This window comes from Trachurus japonicus, chromosome 8, assembly GCF_045865225.1.
Source record: "Trachurus japonicus isolate A0001 chromosome 8, Traja_1.0".
In the NCBI taxonomy this organism is placed as follows: Eukaryota; Metazoa; Chordata; class Actinopteri; order Carangiformes; family Carangidae; genus Trachurus; species Trachurus japonicus.
In genome coordinates, this window is record NC_140914.1 from 1,186,957 (window position 1) to 1,206,622 (window position 19,666).

General features: G+C 42.4%; 1 protein-coding gene and 1 long non-coding RNA gene across 2 annotated transcripts in view; both read left to right on the forward strand.

Annotated features, from left to right (window-relative positions):
- Positions 1 to 526: 526 nt before the first annotated feature.
- LOC146982257 (integrin alpha-3-like) overlaps positions 527 to 19,666 on the forward strand; it is a 64,168-nt gene continuing 45,028 nt past the window's right edge. The window contains exons 1-3 of the mRNA XM_085783321.1: positions 527 to 711; positions 15,389 to 15,516; positions 17,750 to 17,835. Of these exons, the coding sequence (XP_085639447.1) occupies positions 554 to 711; positions 15,389 to 15,516; positions 17,750 to 17,835 (372 nt within the window). The 5' untranslated portion in view covers positions 527 to 553. The remainder of the gene's footprint in view (positions 712 to 15,388; positions 15,517 to 17,749; positions 17,836 to 19,666) is intronic.
- LOC146982258 (uncharacterized) lies at positions 12,427 to 13,701 on the forward strand. The gene is made up of 3 exons (XR_015036339.1): positions 12,427 to 12,510; positions 12,648 to 12,855; positions 12,965 to 13,701. It is a non-coding gene; the product is annotated as an uncharacterized LOC146982258 (long non-coding RNA).

Here is a 19,666-nt window from a genome sequence, read left to right on the forward strand (position 1 = left end):
AAAACACTGACAAAAAGGCACTTTGGGCATCAGTGGGCAAAGGGACAGGTGCTCCAGCTCCCCCCACTCCTCCATTGTCTCCAAAACATTTGCCTGGCTGCAGCCATCTCCGATTCTTTGTGAATAGGTCTTACTGAGTCAGGAGTCCTCACCAGGACTTTGAAGCTCTCCCAGACTTAGGAGCTACTTTTAGGCCTAAAATACTTTGTGAATTACTCTTATTTTAAAAAACTAGGAGTCCTAAATTTCAGACTGACACGCCCACTTTTTTTAGGAGTTGCTCCTAAATTCGGCCCTTAGGAGCTACTTTTAACCCTAAGACTCTTTGTGAATACGGCCCCAGATCATTATTAGTTCCTCATTAACTACTCCTCTGAAATTTGATCAGGGGTTCCTGAAGAACTGACCATTAACTAATAGTTAGTTAATCAGTAGTTCCTCAGTAACTACTCTAATTTTGTGTACCTCAATTCCTCATTAACTACTCTAATTTTGTGTACCTTATTGTAAAGTGTTACCCATTTTGTTGTTCTTTTCTCAGGTGTCTGTCTCCATGGCGACTGGTGTGTGTGTGTTGCTCGGCGTCTGCGTGGGAGTGGGCGTGGCCTTCAACCTCGACACTTCGTTCCCATTGGTGAAGACGGGAGGAGACGGGACTCTGTTCGGTCTGTCGGTCGCTCTGCACCTGGACCTGAGGACCAACACGTACAGGTGAGTCTGTCTGATACCCAACTCCTGCTCCCCCAGGAATGTTGTAAAGACTAGACACCATTCTCCGTCTTCTGGTGCATTTTAACACAAGGCTACTTTTATCTAGCTATAGCAAAAGAAGAAATATGGCTCCAGTTTGCAATTTCCTTCAGAAGTTGTGGTCATGAAAGTTCTGTAACGTCTGAACAAAAAGAATTAGATCAAGACAGGCGGCTAAACCAAAACCAGGAGGCTGATGAGAGTCTGAGTCACTATAGCAACCATGAGATGTAGAGAGACACCAGGTGGTGAATACTGGTTGGACTTCAGTGGTGGAGATGATGGTCAGTGGTTCAACAGGTTTCATGGACCTGGTCCATGGACGTCGGAACTATTTTCTGAGAGGGGGTGCGGGATTTTTGTTGGGAGAGTCGGACGTTGTCTGAAAATTACCCCCCCCCCCGCTCCCTTGTTCACTCACACACACACACACAGTGTGCCATCTCTCTTTTACGCACACACGCACGCAGCCATTGAGCATCACTGAAACAACTGAAGCTACTAGACCACACAGCCAGATGCAGCATACATTCAGACAGGACAAACCCACTCAGCTTTAAGATATAGCCTAAACAATATAAACAATGCCACGGCGGGCAAAATGCATTAAATGAGGCTTAGAAGAGTGCTATGCGGCGAGTGTGGCCATTAAAGAACAGCGTCTTTCCACTGGGTTGGACATTTCCGGGTCCAGTCTCTCTCAAAGGCCAGCTGAAGCACCTGGACTTTTCTTTTATGAAGCATTGCACATTTGTGGTCCGAAAACACCCAAAACGGATCTTTTCTGAAACGATGATGTCATACCCCCACCGCTCTACCTGTACCGAGACACACCGCTGTGTAGCCTAGCAACAGTCTATGGACGTAACTTAACAACAGCGTCTAACTAACTCGGTCCCTCGGACACTGCAGCTGAATCTCGCCCGTTAAATCATTATCGACCGTCACATTTTCACTGACACGACTCCCAGTCAACATTTAATCCACTCATGTGTCTGGAGTTTGAATACTGCGGGGAAGCTTTCTGTCTTCTTCTCTGTTGTTGGTGTTTCTGTGTGGCAGCGCTACAGCGCCACACACGCTCCACACAGGCCTGGAGGAGGTACTACAGCGTTTTCTACTGAAATGGAGGGAGTGGAGCGCTACAGCAGCCTGACTCCATACGCCAGATGCCAGGCTGCTGTATGGAGCCAGGCAGGCTGCACATCACATCAGAAGCAGAGATCTGCCTTATATGAGATAAGTGTAAGTCAGACAAATTCAGTTTTTTCAGATTTTATTTTATTTTTTATTTTTTTAAAGCTAATTCTGTGGATATAGGGAGGCTGGTGGGGTGCGGGAGGGGCGGATGGGAGGGGGTGCGGTCCAGAGACGAGGACCAGACTGAGTGAATTCCTCTGGTGTAACAGAGTCTGAAGTATTTTTCATTTAAAGAACACATGCAGCATATTATTACACTACAACACACACACACACAGTCAGGTGAATGCCCTGCAGTGTTAATAATGAGAGCAGCACCAGGGATGTTAGAGCCCCTCAGTCCACAACCAGAACCAGTTCTGCTGGATCAGAGGATAAACCAGAGACCAGTTTGGTTTGTTTTTTGTTGTGTTGTGTTGTGTTGTGTTGTTTTGTTTTTTTTCTTTTACTGTATTGTCCTCTATGTGTCCTACTGCTGTCAGCCCAGGAGGAACAGCTGATGAGGTCACTCTGAGGTCACCTAGCTGTCTGTCTCCACTGTCACCATGGCAACCACCTCTTTACCTCCTCTAATTGAATTGGCTGCTAATGGACCACACACACACACACACACACACACACACACAGAGGGGAGTTCAGGGGTCAGGAGTTCGACCTGCTGCTCTGTGATTGGTGCGGAGCGGTACGGCGCAGCGTTTTCTTTTTCTTTTCCTTTCCACCAGCCCTAGTACCTGGTACCAGGAACTATTTTAGTTCCTCCTCCTGGTTCCAAGCAGCTGAAGCGAAACTATAACGTGACGTCAGCCGACTGCCTTCCACACTGCAAAAACTCAAAATCTTACCAAGAATATTTGTCTTATTTCTAGTCAAAACAAGTCTCATTCTACTTAAAATAAGACTCATCACATTAAAAGCAGCTTGTTTTTAGACACTTTTTACTTCTTTCAAGCAGATTTTCACTTGAAATAAGTAGAAAAATCTGATAGTGGAGCAAGTTTTTCTTTCTTATTACAAGCACAAAAACTTGCTTTCACTGGCAGATTTTTCTACTTATTTGAAGTGAAAATTAGTTTGAAACAAGTGAAAATGATCTAAAAACAAGTTCATTTTTAGGTGATGAGTCTTATTTTAAATGAAAAGAGATTAGTTTTGACTAGAAATGAGACATTTTGACAAGAAATAAGACAAATATTCTTGGAAAGATTTTGAGTTTTTGCAGTGTACTGATTGGACAGAGCGTCGTCACTGGAAGAGTACGAGCGCGACGTCCCACATGAGAATCAATCCCGGAAATTTCAAACACAGCGGCAACAAAAGCAGCTGATCTGTATCAGACTGTTGTTGCTCCTTCACCTGAGTTAAATGTTGCTGTGTGTTAAACCACCGTGGTCTGTTAAAGGGACATTACGTAACTTCTCCTGTTGTCTCTTCATGAAAATGGATTATTTGGTTCTTCAGTCTGTTCTTCATGAATCAACAAAGTGAAGTGTTCCTTTCAGCTCTGAATGAGCCGTTCATATCATTCATATCTCCATGGATATGAATGTTAAACACTGATGCTGCATTCACCTGCAGTCGGGCAGACGGCCGTCGCTAACAAACCAGATGTCATTTTAGTCACAGAAGTCCAGAGAAAGACGGTAAAAACAATACCACATCGCCATGACAACATATCGGCACGTGTATCGTTTTTGCCTCGTGCTGACGGACCACTTGTTTACATAGAGGCTTTTTTATGTCCGCCTGCCGTCTGCCCAATTTCACCTGAATGCAGCATGAAAAATACGACTGAGTTGCTTGAGATATACAACCACAACGCTACACTGCAAAAACTCAAAATCTTACCAGATTTAGTTTAGTTTAGTTTAGTTTAGTTTAGTTTATTATTACGGGACAATGTACAATACCATTAATCAAGAACAGAGAAGAGATGGTTGTACCAGATTTAGCCACTAGGGCTAATTTCCATCTGTAGTCCCAACATAAAACTCACAATACAATCACAATAAAATACAGTTTACAGAACCAAGAATATTTGTCTCATTTCTAGTCAAAACAAATCTCATTCTACTTAAAATCAGACTCATCACATTAAAAGTAGCTTGTTTTTAGACACTTTTTACTTCTTTCAAGCAGATTTTCACTTGAAATAAGTAGAAAAATCTGATAGTGGAGCAAGTTTTTCTTTCTTATTACAAACACAAAAAAGATACTTTCACTGGCAGATTTTTCTACTTATTTCAAGTGAAAATTAGTTTGAAACAAGTGAAATGATCTAAAAACAAGTTAATTTTTAGGTGATGAGTCTTATTTTACATGGAAAGAGATTAGTTTTGACTAGAAATGAGACATTTTGACAAGAAAGAGGACAAATATTCTTGGAAAGATTTTGAGTTTTTGCAGTGTAGATGGAGGAATTCCTACACAATGGACCTTTAATGAGGTGCAGACGAGTGAGTCTCTCCAAACTCAGCTGTAGTGGAAATGCACCTTTACCGAGCCGTGACTGTGCCGTGGAAAAGCGCCATAATAAGCTCCGGGTGTGTGATGTCATCTTGAACAAACTGAGCTGGGTTCACACATGACACCACCAGACAGTGATCTAATCGCCATGGCAACACACCTGAGCAGCTGTGTGTGTGTGTGTGTGTTCAGCTGGAAGACGTCGGGTCTGGACAGGAAATGAATGAATCTGTGTGTGTGTGTGTGTGTGTGTGTGTGTGTGTGTGTGTGTGTGTGTGTGTGTGTGTGTGTGTGTGTGTGTGTGTTAAGCTGAGACTCTGCAGGTGAACAGGGCAAAAAATTTAAACCAACAGATTTCACCATGAAACTTCCCAAGTTTATCACTGACATTCAGACAGTTAGTTTTTTGTATTACAAGTTTTGTCAAAATGTTATGTTTAAATATGTAAATGAGGCAGTATCTAATTAAATATGCGCTAATTTGCATATTTCCAGACCATAAATCTGACCAATGGATAAAGCTGCTTTAGTTTTATTTTGTTGACATATTAGAGTCTTTAGTTTCTACAGAGGAGGATTGTGGATATGTGTGTGTGTGTGTGTGTGTGTGTGTGTGTGTGTGTGTGTCTCTGTGTGTGTGTGTGTGTGTGTGTGTGTGTGTGTGTGTGTGTGTGTGTGTGTGTGTGTGTGTGTGTGTGTGTGTGTGTCCTTGGGGCTCAGACGTCCCCGTGTCCTTGCAGCAGCTGCAGACTCGGGTCAGACAGACGTCTCCGACACGACTCCGACCAATCACATCGCATCAGGGAGACAAGGCAGTTTTATTAATATAGCCCGTTGTTACCACCAGTCTGTCTCAAACTAAGGGCTTTACATCCCATAATAACAACATCCTCTGTCCTTAGACCCTCACATCCACTGAGGAAAAACTCCATGGAAAACCCTTTTAACAGGGAAAACCAGGAGAAAGCTCAGGGTGAGGAAGAAAACTGTTTATAACAGAGAATGTGAGAAACATGGAAATGTTAAAGGAATAGTTCACCCAAAATTGAAATTTTCACTCACTCCTTATCTCCTCCCCCTCATGTGGACTAAGGGCTGGGAGAAGTTTCAGAGTCCTCCGTGGCTTCTCTGAGTTACAGGGGGTCTCGGCGTAGCAGTGCATGTCCATATGACGGTTGCTAATGGATACCAACTGTCTTCGTAACAAAAAGACACACCAAAAAACATCCAAATACCTCCATGCTGCTCGTATGTAATGTCCCTCTTGTATCGAAGCCCTGAAATGAGAAATTGTTCAGAAAACAATTAAATAAACTTTCAGTTCAGGAAGAGCAGTGAACTGAGACACTGGGAGCTTCCGCTACAAAACAAGCTTAAAACATAGACTTATTTAATTTTTTTCGGGACAATTTCTCATGTCAGGGCTTCAATACCAGAGGGACATTACAGACGAGCAGCATGGAGGTATCTGGATGTTTTTTGGTGTGTCTTTTTGTTACGAAGACAGTTGGTATCCATTTGCAACCGTTATATGGACATGCACTGCTACGCCGAGACCCCCTGTAACTCAGAGAAGCCACGGAGGACTCTGAAACTTCTCCCAGCCCTTAGTCCACATGAGGGGGAGGAGATAATGAGGGAAATTTCAATTTTGGGTTAACTATCCCTTTAACAACAGCTGAAGGAGGCAGTCAGATGTAACTGCTGTGGTTTGCTCCTTAAAGTCCCACTCCCGCGACCCTTTTTGGTCATTTTAAAACCTGCTCATCAGCAATGCACCTCTGGAGGGTGGGCGGAGACTGCGTTGCCCCGCCCAGCCACCGCACCCCCCCACCCCCCGCTCGCTGACAGCTGGACAGATTCAGTGCATTTAGCGTAAAACTCCACACTGGGATTTGATTCCAGACTGGAACATAGTCCTTGCTCACGGTGCAAGCTGCTCTACCAGGTGAGCTATAGCTGCCAAGCCTTTCAGCTCTGAGCCAGATGCAGAGCGGGGCGGGAGCTTGTAGCACTAGTATCCACCACTTTATTTTCCCATGATCCATTGCGTCACACCACAACGGAAGTCGGTTTTCAACCCCGTAGTAGCCCTGACTAATCTGATGTTTGTCAAGTCTACAAAACGAATTACTGAACAAACACCACCACTTCTATGTGCACTCCTCTGCAACTAGTCATGGGCTGTGTCCGAAATCCCCCCCTACTCACTATATAGTGACCAGGCCATTTTGTAGTGGTGTCTGAATGTTTAGTGATTATTAATGTTCACTATATAGTGACTGAATCTATCCCACAATTCACCGCCACATGTAGTGAACATCCCATGGTCACTAACCGGAGCAAGATATCCCATCATGCATTGCGGTCACGGATCGACGCCGTTAACACAGCGACCCAGAGCGACCGGTGTAGCTACCAAATAAATGCAGTAGTGACCGGTGTAGCTACCAAATAAATGAAGTAGTGACCGGTGTAGCTACCAAATAAATGCAGTAGTGACCGGTGTAGCTACCAAATAAATGCAGTAGTGACCGGTGTAGCTACCAAATAAATGAAGTAGTGACCGGTGTAGCTACCAAATAAATGCAGTAGTGACCGGTGTAGCTACCAAATAAATGCAGTAGTGACCGGTGTAGCTACCAAATAAATGAAGTAGCGACCGGTGTAGCTACCAAATAAATGAAGTAGCGACCGGTGTAGCTACCAAATAAATGCAGTAGTGACCGGTGTAGCTACCAAATAAATGCAGTAGTGACCGGTGTAGCTACCAAATAAATGCAGTAGCGACCGGTGTAGCTACCAAATAAATGCAGTAGCGACCGGTGTAGCTACCAAATAAATGCAGTAGTGACCGGTGTAGCTACCAAATAAATGAAGTAGCGACCGGTGTAGCTACCAAATAAATGCAGTAGTGACCGGTGTAGCTGCCAAATAAATGCAGTAGTGCAGCAGCCTCAATAAATGTGTCCAGCTGTCAGAGTTGTCCGGTCGCAGCTTCCACAGACTCCCACAACAAACGTCGGAGCAAATTTCCTAACAAGCGTTATAAACTGACCACAGACTCTGGATAGTGATGCTAATTTCTGTTAGCCCGTCTATGGTGTTTTACATTAACGTTAGCATTAAGCTAGCGGACATTATGCTTAGTTGTGACACTGGCTGTGTGTGTTTTGAATGTTGTTTCAAACTATGTGGGTTTGATTGAACATCTTTGATGCTTAAATATATATATATTCGCTTAATATATTGCTTTACTCCTCTACACCGGCCGTTGCCATGGTTGTATCCATGGTACCTGCACCAGCTGTTACAATCGCTGTCGGAACGTTTTAATTACGCGACGTAATACGTCATTAACTGTGCGGCGGAGTAGTGTCCGAAAGTGTTTTTTTATTTGACCAGTGAGTCCACTATATAGTCCACTATATTGAATTCACTATATAGGGAGTAGGAAGGAGGGAATGAGTGAGTGATTTCGGACACAACCATGGTTATCGTAGTTGTTAGCTTTGCTGCTGCTGACAGCTAACAGCAGTTAGCTGTCAGCAGCAGCAAACTGCTGTTAGCTAACAGCAGGACGTCAGTTGTCAAAACCCTCCCGTTGTGGGACACCACATGAAACTACTCCAGTTAGCTCAGTCATGTTGTAACAAAGAAATCCACTGGAAAAAATATTTTTTTCATGGGCCGTTTATTGAGTTATTTAAGACACTGCTAACGGCTAACAGCTAACGGTTAGCCCAGCTAACGTTAATCTAAAATGTAATGAATGGAGTGTCATGGCGACACCCAGCGTCGTTCTCCGGAAAGTGGTGGATAGTAGTAGTATAGTAGTAGTAGCAGTAGTAGTAGTATAGTATAGTGCCCTCCCCTGGAGCTGTGACACGTCAGCTCCAGTCTCCCTGAAACTGCCAGTTTGCGTCTGCCGTTGGTTCACAGCAATTTGAAGGCAGAAAAACTCAGAAATGCAATTTTGCACTTCCTTTTCTGCTGATATGTGCTCTAACACAAGAAAAATGCCACAGGAACATGTGAAAAGCACGAAAAACACGATTTTCATGGGAGGGGGTCTTTAAAGGTACAGTACGGTGAAATGGGGCAGACGTCAGACAGACAACAGCCGCTGCATGTAACAGGATAAACAAGCCTCTATGGGTTTTTGGGTAACACTTTATAATGAGTACACACTATTAAGCATTAGTTAAGCATTAATAAATGCTGAATTCTTCATTTATAACGTATGGATACTCATTAGTATGTAGTTTATAAACACAGTTAAAAATGTTTTACTAATCATTAATAAGCACAGTAGTTATGGATTCGTAAACACTTAATTCATCATTCATAAAGCATGTTTCTGATGTAAATACTCATTAGTATGTAGTTTATAAACACAGTTAAAAATGTTTTACTAATCATTAATAAGGACAGTAGTTATGGATTCATAAACACTGAATTTATCATTCATAAAGCATGTTTCTGATGTAAATACTCATTAGTATCTGGTTTATAGTCACAGTTATAAATGTTTTACTCTTCATGAATAAGCTTATATATAAATGATGGATTCAGCATTTGTAAATGAAGTATTACATCACTTACCTACCAGTTATTTAGTATTTGTCAGTGGTTTGTAAGATTACAAATTACAATTACAAATAAATGATGAACAATCTACTTAGATGTACACGTCTGCATGCTCTTACACGTCCACTATTCAGACATGTACTAATGGTTAGTAAATATGTTAGTAGATATTTTATAAAAACTCACAAATTCCATTTCCAGTGAATGCCTTATAAACAATTCCTAATGCAGGAATTCATGAATTCAAGCGGTTACAAAGCATTTACTACTCGTTAATTAAGCATTTTGTGTGAGCTCATCTAAAGTGGGGACTATTTATGCCTTATAAAGCATTTACAAATGAGATTTAAAGGATGGCAATGCCTCAAGACTCTCAAAAGTTACCAAGACCAAGGAGAGACAACACAAAGGGAACATATTGCATTGATATTTATTACAACTTCCCCGATGTAAGACGAACAAGGATCAACATGACTGAATAAAGTACAGCAAATACAATGTCTCTGTGAAAAAAATGAAATTAAAATAAAACCTTTCTGTATCAAAAAATAAAATAAAATCTTTCTGTATCAAAAAATAAAATAAAATCTTTCTGTATCAAAAAAAATAAAATCAGATTATTTTTTTCTGTATCAAAAAATTAATAAATATTTCAGTCTCACAATTCAACAATGAACTTTTTTGTCTTCCATCTTTCAAACATTAAGCAGTATAACTGTTAATCTAGCATCATAGCTGACTTTATTTTTAGAGGAAGGAGCTTGCCGGAAGTCTTCAAGGCTCTAACTGCGTTGACTATTCCTGGATCCTCCTCGATTGCAGTGGCACACTGTGTGGCAAACCCACTGAGTTTTACTCGACTGCTGTAGCTTTTCAGGAGTTCCTTGTATTTGCTGGGGGCAGCGATGGACAGTTCTGCGATTGGAGCAGAGACAACAACCGTGTTCCGGTCGACCCCAACCTGCTTGAAAGCAGCAGACATTGTTCTTCCTCGACTAAACAGCCGGAGAATTTTTTTGTAGCGGGACACGACCTGATCCGGATTTTGGACTGCAATATAGACAACAAAGAATTAGTGTTATCAACAGTAACAGTAAAGGTATTTACACACATACACTTTAATATACACTTTAACACACACACACACACACACACACACACACACACACACACACACACACACACACACACACACACACACACACACACACACACACGGCTTATGAGATTTGAGATCAGAACAATTGACGGTCACATCATGTGAGAAGAATCAGCTAGGAGAGGAACAACTGTACTAGAGATAAACAGGACCAAACCATAAACCTAGTGAGTAAAGAAGGGGGAAAGTACATGTAGTATATTTTACCTCTTTTACGTGTCTGTGGTTTCATTTTCTTTGACTTCTTAGACTTTCTCTCTTTCCCCTTCTTCTTCTTCCTCTTCTTCTTTTTCTTGTCTTCCTCTGATGAGGATGCAGTAGAGTCAGAGTCAGACATAGCATCAGAGGACTCCTCCAGTGAGCTGTCACAAGCGGAAGATGAGGATAAGCAGATTGCCTGGGTGGAACCTGTATCCTCTTTTTTAAGAGCTGTAGATTCAAACATAAACATAAGGTTATGGCACAAAGAGACACATAAGCATAATCAAGAGTTCAGAGATACAGTAAACTAACATAATAATACCCACAGTTGTGTGTACAGAGACTTACCTGATGCCAGCTGTTCTTTTAGGTAGTCTCTCTCTTTGATGAGCTCATCAATCTTCTCCCTTTGCAACTCTACCTTCATCTTGCAAATCTCCAACTCATGGGATTTTTTTTGGTCCACCAGCTGTGCAGTAGGGGCCAGGGTCACATCTAAAATAAAGAAACTGTTCGTTATAAATGTTCATTATTAACGTTTAAGTATTCATTTTTATTCAGTATAGTATCTCCTATATTCCGGGCCTCCGTTACATATGGGAAGTCTCCCACATGCATTACACTGCTGACTTGTAGGCTACCATCAGAACAGACATCAGAACAGACATAAGCTCTGATTATCAGGCTTCTATGATTATATTATCCTTACAGCAGGCACAAGATGAGAATATTACTCTCAGGTGTTGCCCGCCGTCTAACGTTATATGAAAGGAGGCTGCTCTGAGTCAGTGGTCCTGAAATGTGTTTGTGTGGGTCGGGAGACAGTGGACGTGCACAAAAAAAAGAGCACCGCTAAAGTGTTATAGAATATAGACAGTCAACTGTCCTGATATGTGTGTTTATCATATTTATACATCTCGCGGTAGTAACGTCAGGGAGCTAGAGCTAACGCCATCAATTGCTAACAAGGCTAACCTGAAGGCTAACAAGCTAACGTTAGCTATTCCAGGTGTGCCAGCAAACAAAATGTATGCTACTCACTACTAGTGCCGCTGACGGCCGCCGACTCCGATGTATTCATCTCCACGCCGGCTTTCTTTTGGGCCCGCGTCCGTCGGCCTCGTAGATCCAGGGCAGAGCGCTCCGTCTCCATCTCTCCAAGCTGCTGCACATGCACCTGGCTGCACCATCGATCAGCAACGTCTGCTCCTCGCACGTGGTTGCCGCCACCCACCGTCATCACGTTGACGACGTCACGTGCGTCACGTACTGAGAGCGGCAACAAGCTCAACGTCCACAAAACAATGAGCGGACTCAGCCGATTGAAGAAGCTTATTAACGACGAAACCTCGAAAAGAAATGCATTAAAGCTGATAAAGTGGCTTCAGAAGAGGAAACTGCTAAAAAGAAAAGTCAAATGCAGAACATGCCATCAGGACATGAAACTGAAAAAGAGGACGAACAGCGGAGATCTCTATGCTTGGTGAGATATGATTCCTAAATAATACTAATTTGCAGTTACGTGTTGATTAGTCTTTTATGTTGATGCTGGCAGGTTTGGAGTCAGATTATTTTGAGATGTAGCCTAGGCCTACGGTATTCAGGCTACTCAATGCAAATTAAATGGAAAGTTGTAAGTAATGTATAGCCTATGGGTTAACAAATGCAGCCTAATCTAAATCCTTTAGGATCAAACATTGATATTTACATATTTTACAATAAATCAAATTGAATTTACAGAAACACTACTGCACAAACGGCAAATAGCCTACATTGTGTGTGTCCTATGGGATATTAATTGTCTAAATTTTTGCTGCAGCAAGGCTATTTAATCAAGGGCCAAACTGACAACTTTGTTGTTGTGAAGCAAGAGCCTAAAAAATGTCATTTTGTTTTACTGTAGGCTACCATTATGACCCAAACCTGTGTGTGTGTGTGTGTGTGTGTGTGTGTGTGTGTGTGTGTGTGTGTGTGTGTGTGTCAGTGAGTCAGTGAGTGAGTACCAGTAAATCCTTTTCCTGTACTTTTTAAAGGACCTGTCGCCAAGCAGCACATATGGGAAAGGAAAAACAAATATCTGTGAGGCACAAGTCAATCTTCAGTCATTCAAAGGTCTCCTTCAGTAACTGGATGCAGTTCATGTACAGGTGGGCAAATAATAGCAATAATAACATAAACTCATGGTGTTCTCTCTGTAATTGCATAGAACACTCAAATACAAAATAATGCATACCATGTTTTGTCAATACCTTTTTTAACAACTTTTTTTCATTTTTCTTTTAAGATTTTGTCAGGGTCTTCGATTAAGACAGATTGACATGATGGACGATACTATTGCAGCCAGTTCAACAACGCTCACTAAAATGGCAAAAAAATTAAGGGAGGTCTGTGTCACAGCAGTTGAAAGGATGAGAAGGCGTACAGGCCAGCAGATTGGTGGAAGAAGGGAGTTTGTTGTGATCGATGAGAGCCTTTTCCGGCACAAAAGAAAGGTATGTTATAACAATAGTGACTTTCATTAAGTGTCAAATAAAGTCAAACAAGTTGTTGGTAATATAATGTATCTGTTTTTGTCTGTTTGTTGTTTTGTTTCTGTATCAGTATGGGAGAGGAAGAATGGCTGGGGGTTGGAAAAGAAAAAAGTGGGTCTTTGGAATGTTGGCTGTGAGCCATCATCACGGACGAAGAAAGCCTATTCTACGTCTTGTGGAGAGAAGATCTCGAAGACATCTAGTCCCCTTGATTGCTCATCATGTGAGGCTTGGATCTACAGTTATCAGTGATGAGTGGCGTGCGTATCGCATACTCTCTGCACTAGGGTACAACCATCACACTGTCAACCACAGCAGGTGGTATGTAGATCCCGAAACTAGAGCCCATACTCAGCATCTTGAAAGGGGCTGGAGATCCTACAAGGAGCAGATCTGGAGGCTTAGGGGCAATCGCACTGACAGTTTGCTTTCCGACCACCTTTCAGTGATTGAGTGGAATGAATGGCTCGCAAAGAAACACCGTGAGGGTGCATTTGGCAGACTGATTCATGACATTTACAAAAAATACAAGTAGTGATATGCAGCCACTGTAACCATTGTTAGTAATAATTTATCTTTCTGTGGGAGGTGGCTAAGACTAATTCCAAGGAACCAGTGGACTTTGTTTTTGTAATGCTGTAAAATCCGCTGTGTTATTTTATCATATGTTGACTATATTTATTTAATCTGTCTCAAATAATTTTCAAATAGACTTTTCTTGAAGATAGGATTTAGAATTTCAGTACGTTAGATTGTGACACTGAAATACAGTATTTTCTGACTTTATTTTTGTCTACAGATAGATTTTTTTTCAAAGAGACATTGTATTTGCTGTACTTAAACCTCCAGTGTTGGCATTTTTGATTTTATTTTTTGATACATAAAGATTTTATTTTATTTTTTGATACAGAAAGGTTTAATTTTAATTTTATTTTTTTCACAGAGACATTGTATTTGCTGTACTTTATTCAGTCATGTTGATCCTTGTTCGTCTTACATCGGGGAAGTTGTAATAAATATCAATGCAATATGTTCCCTTTGTGTTGTCTCTCCTTGGTCTTGGTAACTTTTGAGAGTCTTGAGGCATTGCCATCCTTTAAATCTCATTTGTAAATGCTTTATAAGGCATAAATAGTCCCCACTTTAGATGAGCTCACACAAAATGCTTAATTAACGAGTAGTAAATGCTTTGTAACCGCTTGAATTCATGAATTCCTGCATTAGGAATTGTTTATAAGGCATTCACTGGAAATGGAATTTGTGAGTTTTTATAAAATATCTACTAACATATTTACTAACCATTAGTACATGTCTGAATAGTGGACGTGTAAGAGCATGCAGACGTGTACATCTAAGTAGATTGTTCATCATTTATATATACTCTCTAAGTAATCTTACAAACCACTGACAAATACTAAATAACTGGTAGGTAAGTGATGTAATACTTCATTTACAAATGCTGAATCCATCATTTATATATAAGCTTATTCATGAAGAGTAAAACATTTATAACTGTGACTATAAACCAGATACTAATGAGTATTTACATCAGAAACATGCTTTATGAATGATAAATTCAGTGTTTATGAATCCATAACTACTGTGCTTATTAATGATTAGTAAAACATTTTTAACTGTGTTTATAAACTACATACTAATGAGTATCCATACGTTATAAATGAAGAATTCAGCATTTATTAATGCTTAACTAATGCTTAATAGTGTGTACTCATTATAAAGTGTTACCGGTTTTTGTTTTGAAAGCAGTGATTATTTTATAGTTTTGCAGCTTTATCTGTCTCATTTGTTTTTATACAATTTTAAACTTTAAAGTGAAAACAAACCCGTTTTTTCTTTCTTTCTTTTTTATGTATCGGCTATAAAATCTTGTTTAATTATAATGGATTAAGGGGCGGTGCGTGGCGCAGTGGGTAGAGCGGCCGCCCCATGTAGAGGCTGCAGTCCTCGCCGCAGGCGTCCCCGGTTCGAATCCCGCGTCGGCAGACCTTTCCTGCGTGTCATTCCCCCTCTCTCTGCCTCCCCATTTCCTGTCTATCTCTACTGTCATCACTATCAAATAAAGGCAAAAAGCCGAAAAATATAAAAAAAAAAAAAAATTATAATGGATTAAGTCAATCCAAAGTTAAGGCTTATTTACATTCATCAAAACAGTTTTCTGTCATTTAAACAACTCAGACTTGAAGTTTAAAGGTACAGTACGCAGGAATTCCCCCCATCTAGCGGTGCGGTTGCATATCTGAACGTATTCTTGATGTTGCATTCAGGTGAAATGGGGCAGACGTCAGACAGACAACAGACGCTGCATGTAACAGGATAAACAAGCGTCTACCTGTCTGTCTCTACCTGTCTGTCTCTACCTGTCTGTCTCACCTGTCTGTCTCACCTGTCTGTCTCACCTGTCTGTCTCTACCTGTCTGTCTCACCTGTCTGTCTCACCTGTCTGTCTCTACCTGTCTGTCTCACCTGTCTCCAGGCTGTTGGTGGGAGCTCCCAGGGAGTGGGCGGAGCCTGATGTTCCGGCCAATCGGACGGGTGGAGTGTACAGCTGTCCGATCAGCACGGGCCAATCAGACTGCAGCAGGATGAAGCTGATTGATCCAAGTGAGGCTCCTGTGACTGGCTGTGACTGGCTGTGACTGGCTGTGATTGGCTGTGACTGGCTGTGACTGGCTGTGATTGGCTGTGACTGGCTGTGATAGAGAGCCGAAGCAGAAGCAGGAAGTAACGGTTACCATGGGACCTCAATTCGAAAAAAGTCTCCATACAAGTGAACGGGAGTCAAAGTTTTATTTCATGATCCGGTTGAATTGTGCCATGAAAACTCTGTCCTCCACCTGTTTAAAACATCACGGTTCATGAAGAGAAATCAGCAGTTTGTTGTAAAACTATTGTAGAATAAAACTCCTTAGAATCTGTAACCAGAAAGACTACAGGTGGTGTAGGTGACGTCACCATGGCGACCACATGGCGCCCTTCCTTTCCCGTGTCAGTTGGTGACGACACCAGATCTGTAGTCCTAGAGTGTCTTCACACTAAGGGCCTGTCCCAATTCTCCCCCTAACCCTAAATATTTGCCCTAACCCTATATTTTGCGCGTTCACATGTAGGGGTAGGGTGTCCCATTACTCTAGGGAGGAAGGGGAAGTGCGATTTTGCCCTTAAAATGTAGTGAGGTTCGATGCTTAAAACGAAGTGGAAAATGAAATTACCCGTTGTCACGCTCGATCACCGTTTAGACAAATCTGAAATGCTTGAAGAAACATTACTATTTCTCTCTGTGTGTGTTTTGTGTCGCTATGTGTGGTATTTATTGGGGGAATCACGGTGTCGCGTCAGTGGCTGCAGCTGACAGGGACAGCTAACGGTAGCTAAGCTAACGGTAGCAGCTAAGCTAACAGCGGTAGCTAAGCTAACAGCAGCAGCTAAGCTAACAGCGGTAGCTAAGCTAACGGCGGTAGCTAAGCTAACAGCAGCAGCTAAGCTAACAGCGGTAGCTAAGCTAACAGCGGTAGCTAAGCTAACAGCAGCAGCTAAGCTAACAGCGGTAGCTAAGCTGACGGCGGTAGCTAAGCTAACGGCGGTAGCTAAGCTAACGGTAGCAGCTAAGCTAACAGCGGTAGCTAAGCTAACAGCAGCAGCTAAGCTAACAGCGGTAGCTAAGCTAACGGCGGTAGCTAAGCTAACAGCAGCAGCTAAGCTAACGGCGGTAGCTAAGCTAACAGCAGGACGTCAGCTGTTAAAACCCTCCCGTTGTGGGACACCACATGAAACTACTCCAGTTAGCTCAGTCATGTTGGAACTCAGATATCCGCTGGAGAAAATATTTGTTCATGGAGCGTTTATTGAGTCACTGAGTTATTAAAGTTAAACAGGTAGCTAACCGTTAGCCCGGCTAATCTATGATAACCATGACTAATTACAAAAATTGTTTAGACTGAGATAAACAAACACAGCAACGCAACAGGCAACACAACAGCGGAATCGCCGGCATTTTTCCTGAATGAAAATAGTAGCACACTCCACCAGTATAATTGTAAACATGTGACGTATGTTATCACGTTCGCTACGTTCACTACACTAGTGGTGTCCCATTTCCATAGGGAAAGATTTTCTGCCACTTTCCCTCAAAGAGGGGAATTTACGGTTTAGGGCACTCAAAACCAAGTGGAAGATTTAAGGGGGAGAATTGGGACAGGGCCTAAATACATTCTTCTGTTGCCGTTTTACGACAAACTACTGATTTCTCGGCATGAAACGTGGTGTTTTTATTTATTTTATTTTTTAAAAGTGTTTTATTTCACACCAGTCCACAGTAACTCACACATCAACACACCAAAACAGCAACAACACAGAAAACAACAACACCTGGCCTGAAAGGGGGATGGACGGAGCAGCTTTTAGATTTCCATCCCCATTTACACACTAAGACACCGTCAAGACATACATAACTTAACCAGCCCCATCTTCCCTACACCTTAAACAGGTAGAGGATATCTTTTTTTCTCATGGCGCAATTCAAACGGATCACGAAATAAAACTTGGAGTCCCGTTCACTTCTTCCGAATTGAGGTCCCATGGCGCCGTTACTTCCTGCTTCCGCTTCGGCTCTCGATTGGCTGTGATTGGCTGTGATTGGCCGCTGGCTGCTGTGTGTGTGTGTGTATGTGTGGGCCAATCGGAGCTCTTATCTGATGCTGTCGGCTCCATTAGAGCGTCCTGGCCTCGGCTCGGATGCTGCGTCCGTCTCTCAGATAAGACCTGAGTCCTGAGTGGGCTGTAAATCAGCGGTAACCACGGCAACCGGCTGACTGTGATGACTGTGCTCCTGTTGCAGACGTGGACGAGGGCGAGGACCTGGTGGAGGACATGTGGCTGGGCGTCTCCGTGGCCAGCCAGGGCCCGCCGGGGGGGCGCGTGCTGGTGAGTCTCTCTCTGCTCTGATTGGCTGACGAAGCTGTGACTGTTCTCTGCTGAGAACCTGTCCTTTAAACTGCACATCGACAAACTCGTTTCTAAACTGAAACTGAAATTAGGGTTCTTTTTTAGGAATAAATCATGTTTTTCGTTGCAAGTCAGAAAACACTTGATCAACTCAACTTTTTTCCCCTTGTTGGACGACGGAGACCTGCTGCTTTTTATGAACGCAACTGATCAGTTTTTAAAGAAACTGGATACTGTATATCACTGTGCTGTGTGTTTTATTACTGGTTGCAGCTATCGTGTACATCACTGTTCCTTATATGCCGTCGCACATTGTCCATCTCTGTATGTCCGTAGACTCTCTCACTGGCTGACTTTCATTTATAAATCTGTTCTTGGACTTTTGCCTACATATTTGTGTGTACACATGTGTAGAAACCACAGCCGATGTGGCCAGCTGCGTTCTCTGGACGTTATACAGATGCAGAGTCAGAACGTTTAGACATTATACAGATGCAGGTCCCGAGAGTGAGAACGGAACTGGGCAAAAAGGCTTTTAAATTTTCAGCCCCGTCGACCTGGAATGATGTGCAGAAGGACTTAAAACTGACACATCTTGTAACTCTGGGGGAATTCAAGTCAATTATAAAAGACAGAGAATTGAGCTCAATCAGACTGTGTGATTGCGTTGTTTAATCATGTTTTCCTGAAATGTGTGATTGTATTTTATTTGAGTCTTGTGTGATGTGCAACTGAGCTGTTGTGTGCTGCTGTCTTGGCCAGGTCACTCTTGGAAAAGAGGTTTTAAATATCAATGAGTTTTTACCTGGTTAAATAGGCTAAAGGATATTGATTGATTGATTGATTGATTGATTGATGCTGTTTACAGCCGGTCACTTAGCAACCAGACATCTGTTATGGCACCAATCAGTGTTATTGATCAGGGACTCCCAGTCGCTGTATAGTCACGGGGAGTCACTGATCAATTCAAAGTTCAAAGGTCAAAGTTCTCTTCATTGTCCCTGCTGGGAAATTGATTTGCAGCCAGGAGGTCCCAAACACACAAAAACATCCAATACACATAAATACACACAAAACACACACAGAACAATCAGCATCTGTTAAGAACAACAGCACATTAACAGACTGTGGTCAAGACAGCTGTCAGTTCTCTCAGTAACAGACTGTCCATCATGTTTACTAGAGTAAATGATGATGATTTATCGATCAGTGACTAGTGAAGATGACTGACAGCTCCAGGGAACCAGTGAGTGATAAGAACGTATGAAACAAGTTCAATTACTGAACCTAGAATGTAAACAAACAGCTCCACATCTGATCCTGGTCCTGGTCCTGAGTTTAGATTCTCAGCCTGAACGTTGGGGCCGAGCTGGGCCGAGCCGAGCTGGCACGCCCAGTTGGCACGCCCAGCCTTTCATCAACCATTTGTGTGTTGATTTTTGGAGTTCAAGAATATAAAGAAGAAAAAAAGTCTGATATTAAAGCAGGAGTAAGCGATCCGGTCGTTTTGGCTAATGCTGCGTTCCAGGCAGGCTTTTGAAACCGTAAATTACAGCTTCAAGTCACGACTTACGACTTTGTAGCGTTCCAGGCAACCCACTCGTGTTTCTCCGACCTGTTTTACCTGTGAAAGTCACTATAACGGCCACTCGTAACTTCTGACCCGTGAACTCGTACCAGATCCAACTGGTACAACTTCACAGGTCGGAAAAACACGAGTTACGGGTTGCCTTGAACGCACCATAACGTCTTGTCAGCAGATGGAGTTAGCAGCCCCCGCCCTCGTCATGGATCTATTGGCCCTCGTCCT